At 42.9% G+C, this 15,024-nt stretch overlaps 1 protein-coding gene across 46 annotated transcripts in view; it reads left to right on the top strand.

The window, feature by feature from the left end:
- rims2a (regulating synaptic membrane exocytosis 2a) overlaps positions 1-15,024 on the top strand; it is a 181,721-nt gene that overhangs the window by 36,635 nt on the left and 130,062 nt on the right. For 45 of the 46 annotated variants that reach the window (XM_074654666.1, XM_074654636.1, XM_074654665.1 and 42 more), the window contains one exon: positions 14,234-14,517. In XM_074654666.1, the coding sequence (XP_074510767.1) occupies positions 14,234-14,517 (284 nt within the window). Of the gene's footprint in view, positions 1-5,335; positions 5,930-14,233; positions 14,518-15,024 lie in introns of those variants that run through there. The other variant, XM_074654658.1, reaches the window with a different exon arrangement.

The raw sequence follows: 15,024 nt of genomic DNA, 5'->3' as shown, positions 1-15,024 counted from the left end.
AGACATAGAGGAGTAATATCTACCTGAGCAGAGAATGAAGTCGCTCTCCCTCTTTGTGTGTTGTAACCTGAGCTTCGACGTGCTTTGTTGACATTGCCGCGCCGGCCGTGTGTGCCTTTTAATGTATGTTAGTGCATGTGAGCGTGCCCCACTGGCTAGCTCACGGCCGCCGCTCTGCACTGCTCTCGTACGGCAGTTACAGAGGATAACGCCATCCGGACTGACGGCGCCGTCCCGAAAGCGTAGCACCCACCCTCCGGTTCCCCCTCAGGTTAACACTGTTAGCTAAGTCAGCGCTGTTGCCGTTGTTTGCACTGTTAGAACCGTTAGCTGCAAGCCGCCGGCTCAGCCGTCGCCATGTTGAGAGCCATGCGGAGGCAATAGAAATGCTCCCAGTCTTGCATTTAACACCTTTAAGCATAACTTTGGCATTCAAATTGGACCTTTCTTTAAACGTATAGCTGGTAATGTACCTGTAAAGCTGATTTGGATCACATTGCTGCAAGCAGTTGAGGGAAGTAGCTTTTCTAACTATTGATAGAAAGGGTTTTTAATCAATAGGAAATCCCACACTCGATCCAAACTATCCTAATTCAATGTTAACATGTAGTCGTACATGTGATGTATAGAACAATATACTGTAGATCAGAAAGGGAAAGCTATACTGATTGCAGTATTGAATTCCCTTGGGGATTATCTATATCTCTGATGCTATATTTGTTTAGTTAGTTGCACAAAGATGAACACTTCACAGAGGTCATATCATTGTCCTTGTCCACGTATAACATAGATTTCCCACAGCTGTCTCATCTCTAGCCTGCTTGTGTTTAGCCGTTGACTGCCAAACAGTAACTAAACAGTCTATAAGCCACACTGGAGGGAAGTACATACCAAACAGCGGAGCAGCAGGAACACCGGGAGAGACCTCTGCCCTGCTGCTCCCTCCATTGCCAAGACCCCAGTTGTACAGGCCGCCATTGTTCACTGGTAGATAATAGCTGGGAGATCGGTTACCTTGTTGTACAGATGGTGTTGAGTAATAACAGTGGCAGCAGGCTGGCGGTGGCAGAGAGGCCCTGGAATGTGCCACCGAGGCGATGCCAGCTATTTACCTGGTGGTGCCCTGGCCTCCTGGCTCTCAAGGTCAATCCTCCATATAGACCGTGGATGCTGATGTAAACGTAATGCTGCTCCAGAATGATTTCAGTAACACTTTGTAATGTAAGGACACTCTTTAGTGTATACAAAGATACAGCTGCAACCCCCCCAAAGGAAGATGCAGGGGTAAACATTTGATCCCAGTCCAGAGGAGTCACTCCACTATCTCTGTGCTTGACAATACTGCCATATTTCAAATATTTTTTGCAGATATGCCTTCAGAATGAGTTTAAAATCCAAGAAATTGCTGATACATAGACTTGTCTTCAGCAGGGGAGCAGAGTAAGCGTTTATGGCAGGATACAGAAGTTCACATGACAGCGTCAGTCAGGGAAACGGAGAACCAGCACGAAAATGAGCAGAAGAGGTGGCGAGGGTGTTAGGGCGTGGGTTAGTTCACTAATCATCCCGTCATATACACAGTCTGTTTATCTGGTAGTAGAGTCTAGTGTCTTTGGGATGACGGGGGCTATTCGGAGCCAACAGGGTCAGCAGGGGCCAGTGAAGGCAGGGGGTTGTCTTAGAACTGAGACCAAAGTGAGTGTGATAATAACATGTTAACGCCAATTAGTTTTAACGCCACTAAATTCTTTAACGCATTAACGCAACTTGCAATTTTTAGGTTGTAGCGGGCTCAGTTTTAAAGCTAAAGTGAAGATACTGGTATCATATGAAACCAGAAAACCTAAGAAATCCAAACTTACGTTAAATTTTGTCGAGGAAAAACTGTCATGGCCATTTTCAAAGGGGTCCCTTGACCCTTTGACCTCAAGATATGTGAATGAAAATGGGTTCTATGAGTACCCAAGAGTCTCTCCTTTACAGACATGCCCACTTTATGATAATCACATGCAGTTTGGGGCAAGTCGTAGTCAAGTGAGCACACTGACACACTTACAGCTGTTGTTGCCTGTTATGATTTGAGCATATTTTTTTAATGTTAAATACAGTACCTCTGAGGGTTTCTGGACAATATGTGTCATTGTTGTTAATTGATTTCTAATAATAAATATAAACATACATTTGCATAAAGCAGCATATTTGCCCACTCCCATGTTGATAAGACTATTAAATACTTGACAACTCTCCCTCTACTACAATTTGAACAGATAAAAAAATCTGCCATTCATTTGGGATTAATTGATTGACAGCCCTAGTACATATATAAATGTTTGAGGTGGACATAGTGCAAAATTAAATGCAAAATAAGTTGTAGATCAGTTATGGATCAGATAATTAAAAGACGTTGAGTGTTTGTATCAGTCTTAAAGCCTCCTGACCCCCCCTGTCCTGACTCAGAGGGGGCTGGTTGTACAGGGAGATGGCTGCTGGCAGGGAGGACCTCCCGTAGCGGTCCTCGTCACAGCGGAGCTGGATCAGTCTCTTACTGCTGAAAGCGCTCCGCTGTTTGACCGGGAGGTCGTTAAGAGGATGTGAGGAGGAGATGTCATTGAGCTGAAGTGCAACTTAACCAAGTAAACAATTGACCTGATGTCAGCGTAGGTGACTTGGGTTGGTTTACTGCATATGTTTACAGTCATGGAGTTTGCAATTCACTATCTTTTTAATGGCAGTAGATGGTAGAACTTATGTAGATGGTAGTATTGCAGAAGGAGGTCGGTTGTTTTTGGGCTGTCAATGTTGTTTTAGGCTAGCTGCACATTATTAGCCAAAACAGAAGACTACACAGGACATTTAATTGTGAGTTTGTGACACACAGTAGTCCACCAGGACTGTTGTGATATTGATTACTGGTTTGTTTTGTGTGTTCATGCTTGTAGTGGCAGATGGACAGAAGCTTTGATTACCTCGCCACGAACAACGGGGCCACATTTTGGTAAACCCGACCAGCTTGTCTGAAATCTTGTGTGTCAGTGAAAGAGGTGGTGGCGGTGGTGAAATCTGCCCTTTTTCCATCCGTCTACTCTTTCCCTCTCTCACAGATGGTGACAGCAGTGGCGAGAGAGATCTTGTTCTGCGAAACGCCATTGAATATTTACAAGTCTCTATGTCTGGGGCAGGTAGCAGAGCTATGGCACGCTGGAATGTGATATAGAGGGACTGAGAGTTAAAACAGCTGGTAAAGGAATGTAAGCGTTGACCCAAATGACGACTCACAGCTCGTAGCTGAATCGACGATTCGTTTGTCACAATTAATCACTATGGCTTATCAAAACAAGCTGAATAATAGATATAAGACACTGATAGAATATCTGTGTTGATAACAATCACTGCTCATTGATTGTACGAAGGTAGCTTAGCCTCTACCGTAGATCCTTGAAGAACAAAGTCCAGAGTGACGTTTTGTGGGTAGAAAATGCCTTTTGATATAGATAAACTGTGTGTCAGTGTTGTGAAGTCTTCAGAATCCCTGCTCGTAGCGGTGGAGCTCCCCACCATTTCCTCTGATGTGGCTTCAAAAGGGCCTGAGGAATCAACAGTCTCTGGGGAGGAAGTCATTTGTGATTAAAGGGACTCTTGAAGACGTTACATGTGCTTCTTGGCCCCTCCACATTCCTGCTGTAAAATAGAAGGGGAAGTACTTTAAACAGCGTGTTAGTGAATAGCATATTGTAGTAAATTAAAGAGATTTGTGAGTCTCTAAACAGCACCACAGAAATCACTCTCATCATTAGAAGACACCATATGGACTCTCTTTATTCCATATGCTGTTAACTGTTGGACAGAGTATTCTACATTTTCACTTCACTATTGATTTTGAGAATAGAAATTCATATTTCTTAAGCTGTGTGAAGAATGTCTTAAGCTATGTTTATGTCAAAAGAATGGCATGCAGTATCTTAGTAGAAATGAAGATAGTGTTAACAGCAAGTTAAAAATACCCAGAATATCATTAAATGTGTTGAAAAGGGATGGAAAATCACAGGATAAATTCATTTGTTGTGCACATCATTTGTATTGATGCTGCAGAGCTTGAACATATGGCTAAGTGTACATTTTCCTCAGTTGTGTTTGAGATTTTTTATATTTGCAGAAAGATGCACAACTCTGCATTTTTCCAAATTGGCTGCACAAGGACTTTTAGAGGGCGCTAACGGTGTTAGCTTTATTTCCCCTGATTCTAGACAAAGTGCTGCATATGGGAAAGATGACGGGCACACTTGAAAATGCTTTCCACTTTACAGATGATAATTTGGCTACACCCATTACTAATAAATTCCTTAAAGCTGCAGTGGAGCAAATATGATTAAAAAAGTTATGTTTTATAAAAAGGTTACTATATCCTGACAATAGTGCATGAGACAGGTACAAAATATCATGTGCCTCTGCGTCCTCCGGTGTCCTCCGGTGTCCTCCGGTGTCCTCCGGTGCTCCTAATGGCATCTGCAAGATTTCACAGACCGGAGGAAAACAACCAATCGGAGCTGATCTGGAGCCTGCCGTCTCAGAGCAGCTGTCAATCACTCGCAAACTCCGATCAAACGGTCAAACTAGGCAGCGCTGATCAAATATGAATCAATATTCTGTTACTGTAATGCCTATTTCTCGCCTCAAATGTTTTCAGAAACATCTTGTAGTGTACTGTTTAGCTGTAAAATGGGAAAGTTTGTGACCCGGCAGCCATGTTGAGATCAGTTGAGGAAATACAAAGCACCGCCCACCAGCCGGAGCACAGCCAATAGGAACGCTCTCTCTCTCTGAAATGACCTGTGATTGGTCAAAGTCTCCCATCACGGGCTAGATTTTTTAAAGCCTGAAAACAGAGCCATGAGGAGGAGCAGAAGTCTAGTTTTCTCTCAGAACACTTGAATTATAATACGCTGAAAGGTTATTATGGATTTTTTTTCCCAAACATTCTGCCTACTGCGGCTTTAATTGGTCATAGTATGACTTACTGAGTCCCCTTTTGTTAGGAATTTACCCTCCAAAAAACATCTTGAATTTTCTAACAACGGAGGACAGTTATTTCCCACAGCACGTGAACGCAGCATAGCTCCTGACACGTTCACGTCCACATTTTTGCGACCTCTGGCCTGGCCCCCATGACTTCACGGTCACCTGCAGTCGTCTCTGACAACATCGCAGAGAAACTAGGCGATGACAACATCTGTTTTTTATTTTTATTGAAGCCCAAGATGTGTTCACAGCCCAGGCTGAGTCTGAAATGACAAAGCGTGCTCGTTGTTAACACACAGGAGAGAGAAGCAGTGCCAGTCAGTTTCTCTGCGTAACAGCGTCGCTTCGTCTGTCTGTCCGTCTATTGGACTAAAGGGAGCCGAGCTGGGACGCGCCGCATATCTAATGAGCTCTCATCAACTCCGGCACAGAAACAGATGAACTAATACAGAGGTGCTGGTGGGAAAACACAACGTGATTTGACGCGTTATTGCGCGCCTCACATGTTTTTCCTTCCTCTGCTGACATTGAGTCCGTTTTCAGCTGTTTCTGGTGGATCGATTCAAGATCGGAATCCGTTACTCTGTTTAATTGAATCGGCGTCAGCGGATGCAGTAATTGCTTAGTTGATAGAAAAACGGAGAAGGAGACTGCGTTGGTGTTTTTTCTTATTGGATCGGATGTATAGTCCGCGGAGTCCCTGCGTAACCTTCACGGTGCCTCCAGTATAGAGCCGCTGTCCAGGCAGCAGGCAGCCTGTTGGGTGGACTCGGAGCTGTCCGCGGTGCTGAAGGTCGGCTGCTTTTCTTCATCCAGGAGCTGCGGACAGTCATCACCACATCAAGAAGGACTTTAAACACGGAGATCTCTGCGCACACAGGCACAGTGTTGTTCTCCCTCGGCGGCACCATGGGTAAGCTGAGCGAGCAGCAGGCTGCTGACTGCATCACCGTTTCTTCACCGGTCATTTTGTTTGTCAGAAAATGTGACCATTTCAGTCCTCTCGGGGGAAATATGTGCTGCTGTAATTCCTCTCAGTCGCACGCCCTTTTAGAGATAGACAAATCTTTGCAGTATTTTTACCAACATGCATTTTTTTTGCTTCCAAAAATGACATATACCGTATTTGCTGCGCGTCATGTCTGTTCAAATTCCTCTATAATACGCGTTTTTATTATAGGTCTGAGAGAGGCTGATGCGGGTCTGACAGACATTTCTATGTAAAACCAGTGGATTTTCTCCAGTATTCCCCCTCCTCTTTCCTCGCGTCTCTGAACTTCAAACAAGGAGCATAAATATTCATCAAGTCTATTATTATTACTGGCGCGGCACACTAAAATTAGAAGCTCATTAAAATGTAATTCACCACGTGCAGTCGGCGTTGGAGCATGTGAATGTGGGCGCTCCCTTTTCATTCTCATTGGCCGCCAAATGAATCACACCTACAATGTAAACTTTTTATTGTAGAGAACTGCCCCCTCAGGAGTCCACATTTATTGGATTTAGTTGTATTACAATATGCATGATGTAGAAAACATGACTAAAAAGGGAAATGATGCACCTTATGTTATCCTGCTCCTCAAAATAATACTGAGATGTATCTAATATTCCTAGATAGTTTGATATTCATTGGCCTACATGTGCATTCTAATGTCATTGCAGCCCATCACACTTTGTGTAAGCCCCCCCCCAGCTGTGGTGATAATTTGCTCTGGTAGTGTATTGGATGGTATCCTTGTTGCCTGTGTGCTTAACCTGGACTGGGTCCAGACTGGGATGTTCTGAGGAACACTCCACTCCCTGAACAATGAGTCTTTAATGAGCGATTCAGTTCACCCCAGTTCAGGTGAAGGAGAGAAACACCAAAGCAATATGATACCTATGACAGGTCATTTACTGCCACATCAATATTGCAGCACCAGTCTTTACTTTAGCTCTTTTTTGGAAGATTAGTTTTGCTGGTATTTGATTGCCTTTATTAGTTAGCAGACAGGAAACTGTGAGAATTCAATGAAATGTTTCCAGATGGGTGAGGGTTACATTGCATGCATCTTAGACCATGTCAACTCTCAAATAAAATGAATGCGGGAGCAATGGCAATCACTCAGGCCCCTAACGCCCTCTCTCCAGCCTCCTGTGGAATCAAGAGAATCAGTTTATTATATATATATATACTATTACGAATGAATGAATGTAAAATGAATGAATGCAAAAAAAAAAAAAATGCCATTGATTTAATTTAACATCAGAGCTGGCTTTCCATTTGAGCACACTGTGATATGCCTGCAAGGATACTGCTGATTCACTCTGGAGCCTCTGTTAAGTAATGTTGTAGTGCAGTTTAATGGCCACAAGAGAGAGCTCAGTGCTCTCTCTTACTGCGAATCTATCTGCTTCCTACTGTATGTATGTGTGTGTATGACTCCCCCAGGGAAATTGTGAATGGAGCAGGCAAAGAGGGAACATGTAAAGTACATTGCTGAAGGGAACATATTATTTTCTATATAGTTATGTGTAGCATATATACTGTATCGGACTGATCACCACAAAAGAAGCTGTTTTTTTTCAAATCTAAACCACAACACCTTTATGAGACAGGCTATATGGCACACATCATTTTGGAATAGATAAATGTTTACAGTCAAAGATAGTCTGTCTTTCAGTGGCATCAATCTCTGCTGTATTTTTTTTTTTCTATTTTCACACACATATTTTGGAAGATTATATTTGCCGGTATCACTGAAAAACACCCTCGGTCTGAGGAGAAAAGTATTAGAAAGGAAATTATTTATTGATCCCAAGGCACCGGGTGTTTGTTTCCCTTAATTCAGTGCCCCAGTAAACAGCCTATAGCACATTTAATAGAGTATATATCTTCCTGGTGCCTGCAACGTGTGGCGGTGCTGCTAGGTTTTTTTAGCTTTCTATTTTTAGCTGCAGGTTCAATGACTATGAAATGTGCAAACACAGGGAGAAATGGCCCCGCCTGAGGGCCGCAGCCCCCAACCCCCTGCCTGCGCTCAGCCGTGAAGAGTTAAGCCGAAGGGAAGTGTGTGTGTGTGTGTGTGTGTGTGTGTGTGTGTGTGTGTGTGTGTGTGTGTGTGTGTGTGTGTGTGTGTGTGTGTGTGTGTGTGTGTGTGTGTGCGTGTGTGTGTGTATTTGAAGAGGCAGAATGGCTGCAGTGAAAGTGAACATACCTCTGGCTGTTTGACCTGTGCGTATGTGTATGTGTGTGTGTGTGCATATATGCATCTGTTGTGGGGTCTTTGTGTCTCTGTGGTCTATTAGGGAGTGAGGGGTATTACAGTTTCCTGTCAGTGTGGATTGAGCTCACACCATCTCTGGCCTGCTTCCCTAGATGGACTGTTAGCGGCCTCATGCTGTGTGATGGCTCTGCCAGCGTGACTAAAGACAGGAAAAAAAAAAGTGGAATGAATGAAACAACATGTTTCTGTTACTCTCACATATCCGGTGGGATGCAGCGTGATTAGACTTTACCTTGAATTTTGGTTGTAAAACCTGAGAGATTGGAGGATTTGTTCAGTCATTTAGAATAGCGTGGTATAATGCTAAAGACCATTTCAACCTTGTTTGAATCCATTTAGCATCCTTAGCTTAGACCTGCTTCTAAGGAAAGCCTTATAGCTCATATTCCACATGCTTCTCTATCAGTCGACGTAACTCTTTAACCTCTTGGGCCCACGTAGCTCTTTCAAATCCCTTTGGATAATCTCAAAATGCACTGTCATCAAGCTCAAAACAAGGCTGTTTTTATTTTTTTTATTTTGCAGATCATGTAATGTTTTGAGGATTCAGCCCAGCGGTGACATTTCCCTTACTTGTGCTCTTCCTGCCTTATACACTGTATAAACATCATTCTGACTCTGTTCCAAAGTGCAAATCAAATCCAAGTATTGATGTCTGAGGCTCAGTGCGCTCAACATTTACCGGACCCATGCACATTTTTGTTGGCATGCTTTTTTTTAAATACTAATATGCTATTAAGTATTCACTGATGAGATAAAAGAGTTTGACATGTGCAGTCCAAAGGGGTTGAGAATGTGGTTAATTATTATTGGCAGACCAGAGAGGTGCACAGCAGCTGACTCTGTGTTAATTGCAGTTTGGAGGGGTAAATATGTAGGTCATAGGCTGCAGCTTTCTGTGAAGGAACTGGGCCGTTTGAGAGAGAGAAGGGCAGATTTTAGTAATTAACCACAGCAGGTGATACATAATCTGTGACATGACTCTGGAATACATGTAACATTGCATTTTTACTAATCATCGCTATTATTAGAATAAAGATAGCATTCTTCCAACTGAAAGGGTTCATGGGAAAATAAAATAGGTAAGCTATTTTCACCTAATAGTATGATTAATGATTAGATTGTGGGAACTATCACAGATTGGATAATGTTAGGATTCATCCTTTAGTCATTACTGAATAGGGAAATATTTTGCTGAAGTAGGAATCTTTTTCACATGAGTTGAATCAATTCAGATTTGAAGTGGCCTGTATGTTCACATCCACCGACTCCACACCCTGCCACTTTCTGTATTACACCTTGGTTTCCACTGCATTGTTTAATGTCATTTTGATTAGAGGACTTTGTTGTCAGGAATTCATTTGTTGTAATTGCTGCTAGTGCTGCCCCCTCTTAGTTGATAGTTTTGGTCTTGGTCTAACTTTTGGTCTTAGTCTACTAACATTTCTTTAGTTGAATAGTAATTTTTTATGCTTTTTTCGTATGAGTGTTGATCGACTAAGACTTCCTTTGGTCGAGGACAGCCCTAATCGCTACAATATGGATGGTAGATATGGCAAACTAAAGCACATTTTAAAATCGGTCCATCTTGGATGATTTCTATGTATTGATAACCTGTCTGATCTGATAGGATGTTAGCTACGACTTTCCCTGTCTGAAGCAGGTTACCTGCAACCCCTGGGGCCCGTGGTATCTAGTAACATGTGTCTGCAGACCTCCTGTGTAAACTACTGGAGGTGCTGAAGCACCCTAGCAGGCCAAAACCTGCTGGGCCTGAAGCACAAATCCAGCAGAAGGAAAGTAGTGTGTTTGTGATTGCCCTCTCCATTTGATAATCTCATTTTGAGATAAATTCCTCACACTTATTTTCATTTAAGGGCGCTTTATAAAATCTTCAGGGCATTAATGTAGCATCAAACAACTATTTGCTATGTCTACCTGAGCAGAGAACGAAGTCACTCTATCTCTGTTTGTGTTGTAATCTGAGCTTCTCATTGCTTTATTGACATAGCACTAGGGCTGCACAATTAATTTAAATGTTATCTAAATCGCAATATGGCCTACTTCAATTTTCAAATCGCAGGATGAGGAGGAAAATCGAAATATTTGTTAAAGGAGAAATGTGTGTCAAAATACCATTTTGAATACAATATGTTGGTGCTGCAGAGATGTCCTGGCCTACACATCATATGCAGACTAAAGAAAACTTTGTCCGGTACAGATCCCCGCAAAAATCACACGATAATCGTTGTAATGTTTTTCAATGAAAAGCAGAATAATTATGTACAAAGGATCATACCCACTAATATCGCGAATGATATCGCAATTGCAATATCAGTAAAAATAATCGCAATTAGATATTTTTTCAAAATCGTGCAGCCCTACATAGCACTGTTGCCGTTGTTTCCACTGTTAGCACCATTAGCTGCGAGCCGCCAGCTAAGCCGTCGCCATGTTGAGAGCTGTGCGGAGGCAATAGAAATGCTCTCAATCTTGCATTTAGCACATTTCAAATATAATCCTGTGAAGCAAAATACAGTTTGTGTGCACGCTCATACATGTGTACTGTAAGTACGTACATGTGTGTAACTTCCAGGTACAGGAAGTGACGTGTGGTTGATTAGCAGATAGAAACTGGCCTCGGTGGCTCCCGGGTCCTAGCTGATGACTCATGGTTCGCTGCAGAGCTCTCGCCATGACCCCAGTTAAAGAGGCAGTCATGGCCTCACTGGCTGCACTCCCCTGGGACACATAAAGCACAATTTGTAGCCTCCCTGCTTCCATTGTGTGTCAGCACAGTTATAGCCCATCTGTAACATTGATAGCTGGTCATAAACGCCTGTGTGTCAATATCACATAGGCTGGTACACGCTGCCTGCGGTGTCACCGTGAAGCTTTTTTTTTTGCACTACTTTTGAAATTTAAAAGAATTCATCATTGCTAGTTAATTGTTCTACATGTCTACGTGATTTTTCCTATGTTTCCATGCTCTAATGCAAATGTAGAAAGCACAGAACTCACTATCCTGCTTGTTTCAGTGGTGCTGCATCCCTGAGAGGAAAGTCCTGGACATTCCTACAGTGCTAAATGATGGCAACTTTTGTAGTGTCTGTTGCCTGTCTACATTTTTTTCCCAAAACATGCAATATCTACCTATAGCTGCCAAGTCAGTGTCAATCTTTACTGTCTTGCAAATCTTAGTTTCTTTTTTGTTGAATTGCTGCAGCCTACTTTCTTTCTTCTGTATTGTGTTATGGCAGTGTGACTATATAATATATATTAGGGCTGTCAAAGTTGACGCGATAATGACGCGTTAACGCAAATTCATTTTAATGCCACTAGTTGTTTTTAAGGCATTAAAGCAATCAATATTTCTAAGGTTGTAGCCGGGTCAGTTTTTAAGCTCAAGTGACGATACTGTTATCATCTGAACCTAAGGAATCTATTGGAAGGGAAGCTAAATAACGCTCCAAACTTAAAATTTAAGTTAAATTTTCCTCTGACGTCAAGTTGTGTGAATGTAAATGGGTTTTATGGGTACCCACGACTCTCCCCTTTACAGACATGCCCACTTTATGATAATCACGGGCAGTTTTGGGGCAAGTCATAGTCAAGTCAGCACACTGACACACTGACAGCTGTTGTTGCCTGTTGGGCTGCAGTTTGCCATGTTATGATTTGAGCATATTTTTTATGCTAAATGCAGTACCTGTGAGGGTTTCTGGACAATATTTTTCATTGTTTTATGTTGTTAATTGATTTCCAACAATAAATATATACATACATTTGCATAAAGGATGCTTATTTGCCCACACCCATGTTGATAAGAGTATTAAATACTTGACAAATCTCCCTCTAAGGTACATTTTGAACAGATAAAAAAGGTGCCATTAATTTATGAGTAATCACAATTAACTATTTGAATCAAATGACAGCCCTAATATATATATATATATATATATATATATATATATATATACATTTATATATACAATGTATACAGTATACAGTATACATATAATAACAGCCTAACATGACACTAAATGGCTGTGGTTGAAAGCTTTGAATCATAGTTTGCTGTGTGCTTCACCTGTAAAATGCACGCATGCACGCACGCACGCACGCACACAGTTATTAAAATCACAACCACTGACTACCAAACACACTGTACTTGTTGCCGCTATCTCGCGCTGTTAGTCTGAGGAGGCCGCAGACGGCTGCCAACTGGGAGCTTCACGAGGAGGGTGTAATGTTGTGGAAGTTAATGAAATCCCTCCCAGATTATCTGCGAGCGCCCTTCCCCGACCAACCAGTAAGTCACTAGTTCAGTGACAAGGACATGATCTCCCAGTGACTTCCCACCCATGAACACTGACATGTTTGATGACTCAGCCAGCCACACTAGAGGCTGCTGGGGACTGAATCTTGTGTAATTGGAACGACTTGCTTTTTTTCTTCTGCTCCACCCAGCCACCCCATAAAAAATTCTTATTTTTATCTGCGTGCTGCTAGTACAAAGAGTTAACATGGCGTGCTACAGGTTGCCAACCCCTGTGATCAGTTGTTGGGTTTCCTCCACAGCGGTTACTACTCTGTATCACCTTGTGCTTCAGGTCCATCCAGCCCCTGAGATAAGCAGTTGTGGTTTAGGCTATATGGCTACAAATCCAGCCTTTGAACAGGTGCAGCCAATAACTGTATAGACCAGCGAGTTCAGTTAATCTAGAAATAACATATCAGTCAATTTTTATTTGATTCAAGGCTTACTGTGGAAAAAAAAAAGGCGAGCTACAGACCAACTGATGGTGGGTGAGGCAGCATTCAGAGCCCTCTCTCACTAATAACAGTAATGCACTGACTCAGCACTGGGACTGTAAAGGCAGGGAGTGTGGTGGAGGTGGGGGTGGAGGTAAGGGGGCTGCACTAGCTCTTGGCCGCCCTACTGGCCGTCTGGCCTGTCAATCATTGGGCAAACGCCTAGTCTTCTCAGACACACTTAGATATCGCTTTAAGTTCCTCAGCGTTAACAAGATAGGTGTGGTCACCTGGAGCAGGCCTGACTGACATTCAGGTTTCATTTTACCAGATACCAAAACCAAGTTTTCTCCACTAGATAAGTGCAGTGTGTGTGTGTTTGTCTGTGTACACATGTGTGTGTGTGTGTGTGTGTGTTTGTGTGTAGTGATCAGGGCTCCTGTCTGCTCCTGGATTTATGAGGCTAATGTGGTGAGCTGGCTGCTGGGACTGCAGTATAGAGCAGATAAAGACACGACATCACAGAGCAGTAAAAACCTCAATCTCTCCAGTCCTTCTAACAGAAGGGCAATGTTGCTATTCTTTTCCATTTATCTGACCAAAGTGCATTAACTGCTATTGCACTCTCTGCTTACTGTACACTCATTAAGTCTCTGCAATCGGTAGTAATGTGGGCTCTGAACTGTTGCAGTTTGCTAACCAGAAAGAAGAGTTCAATACTAAAGTAGTGCATCATAAGGGATAAGAAAATGTGTGCAACTGCAACATGGAAAGCACATTAGATCTGTACTAAGACACCTATAGGGGGATTATTTGGACTCACAGACTCAAAATCTATAATAATGATAAAGTGAACCCTTTCAATGATATCAAAGGCTGCTGCATGTGTAAAATATTTCATCACTCACCTCATCAACGTGAATTGTCGCTGTCGGGTGAAAACTCCAAATTTGTTGATTTCTATTAGAATTGTTTTTTCAAATCTGACTACTTGAAAAGTTGACATTTTGGAAGTAAAGATTTTCACCTAGCAACAGCGATATGCCTCACAGTTATGTTATAGCCTTTTACATAACAAATACTCCCAAATCACTCCATTACAGCTCATCATAGGATATATAAGACAACCTCACCATGTCAGCCACCATATCAAAATGTTAACCCCCCCGCCCTTTTTTCTCCCCCCCCCCCCGCAGGTTATGTGGGTATGCAACTTGTGCCGAAAACAACAAGAAATCCTCACCAAATCGGGGGCGTGGTTCTACGGCCCGGAGCCTGGTCAGGTGCGGGGCGTGTTTGAGGGCGGGCCGCAGGGGAAGAAGGCCAAACTGCAGGACCCGTCCTTGTACCCCTACCAGGGAGCCTCAGGGGACTTGACATCAGCGTCAGACAGAAGCAGACCTCACGGCGGGCTCCTGCCCAGACAGGCGTCCCTTGACAACGGAGCGGGGCTGAGGTACGGCGACGAACCCATAGACAGGTCAGTTCTAAACGCCAAAACACCTCCTACATGTGAGTCACACTGAGGAGTTTTTATTATCGTGTGTCAAGTCAAGTAGATTGTTTGATCAGATGTATGTGATTATATGATGCCACTTCATGAAGGTGCATAACTGCATAAGAGCCTTTTAGCATTGCCGCTGAGATATGTGACTGTATAGGTAGTGCAGGACAGTGATTCAAGCTTAGCACAAGAGCAACGTCTCCTAGCAAGCCAGTCAAGGCCCCATATAAAACGGCTTGTACATGGAGCCCATGAGGCCTATAAAGGAGACAGAGACACAGATACTGTATCTGGCACTAACTCAGCAATTCTACAACAGTCATCCACCCACTCTCTCTCGCTCTCTCTCTCTCTCTCTCTCTCTCTCTCTCTCTCTCTCTCTCTCTCTCTCTCGCTCTCTCTCTCTCTCTCTCTTCTTCACACACACATACAGCACATATCAACACAGATGGTTTGAGCAAGGCTCAGCTATGATGGGGTGCT

The sequence above is a fragment of the Sebastes fasciatus genome, chromosome 12, assembly GCF_043250625.1.
Source record: "Sebastes fasciatus isolate fSebFas1 chromosome 12, fSebFas1.pri, whole genome shotgun sequence".
Taxonomy (NCBI): Eukaryota; Metazoa; Chordata; class Actinopteri; order Perciformes; family Sebastidae; genus Sebastes; species Sebastes fasciatus.
Note: the sequence above shows the minus strand (reverse complement) of the source record. Positions and strands in the feature narration are given on the sequence as shown.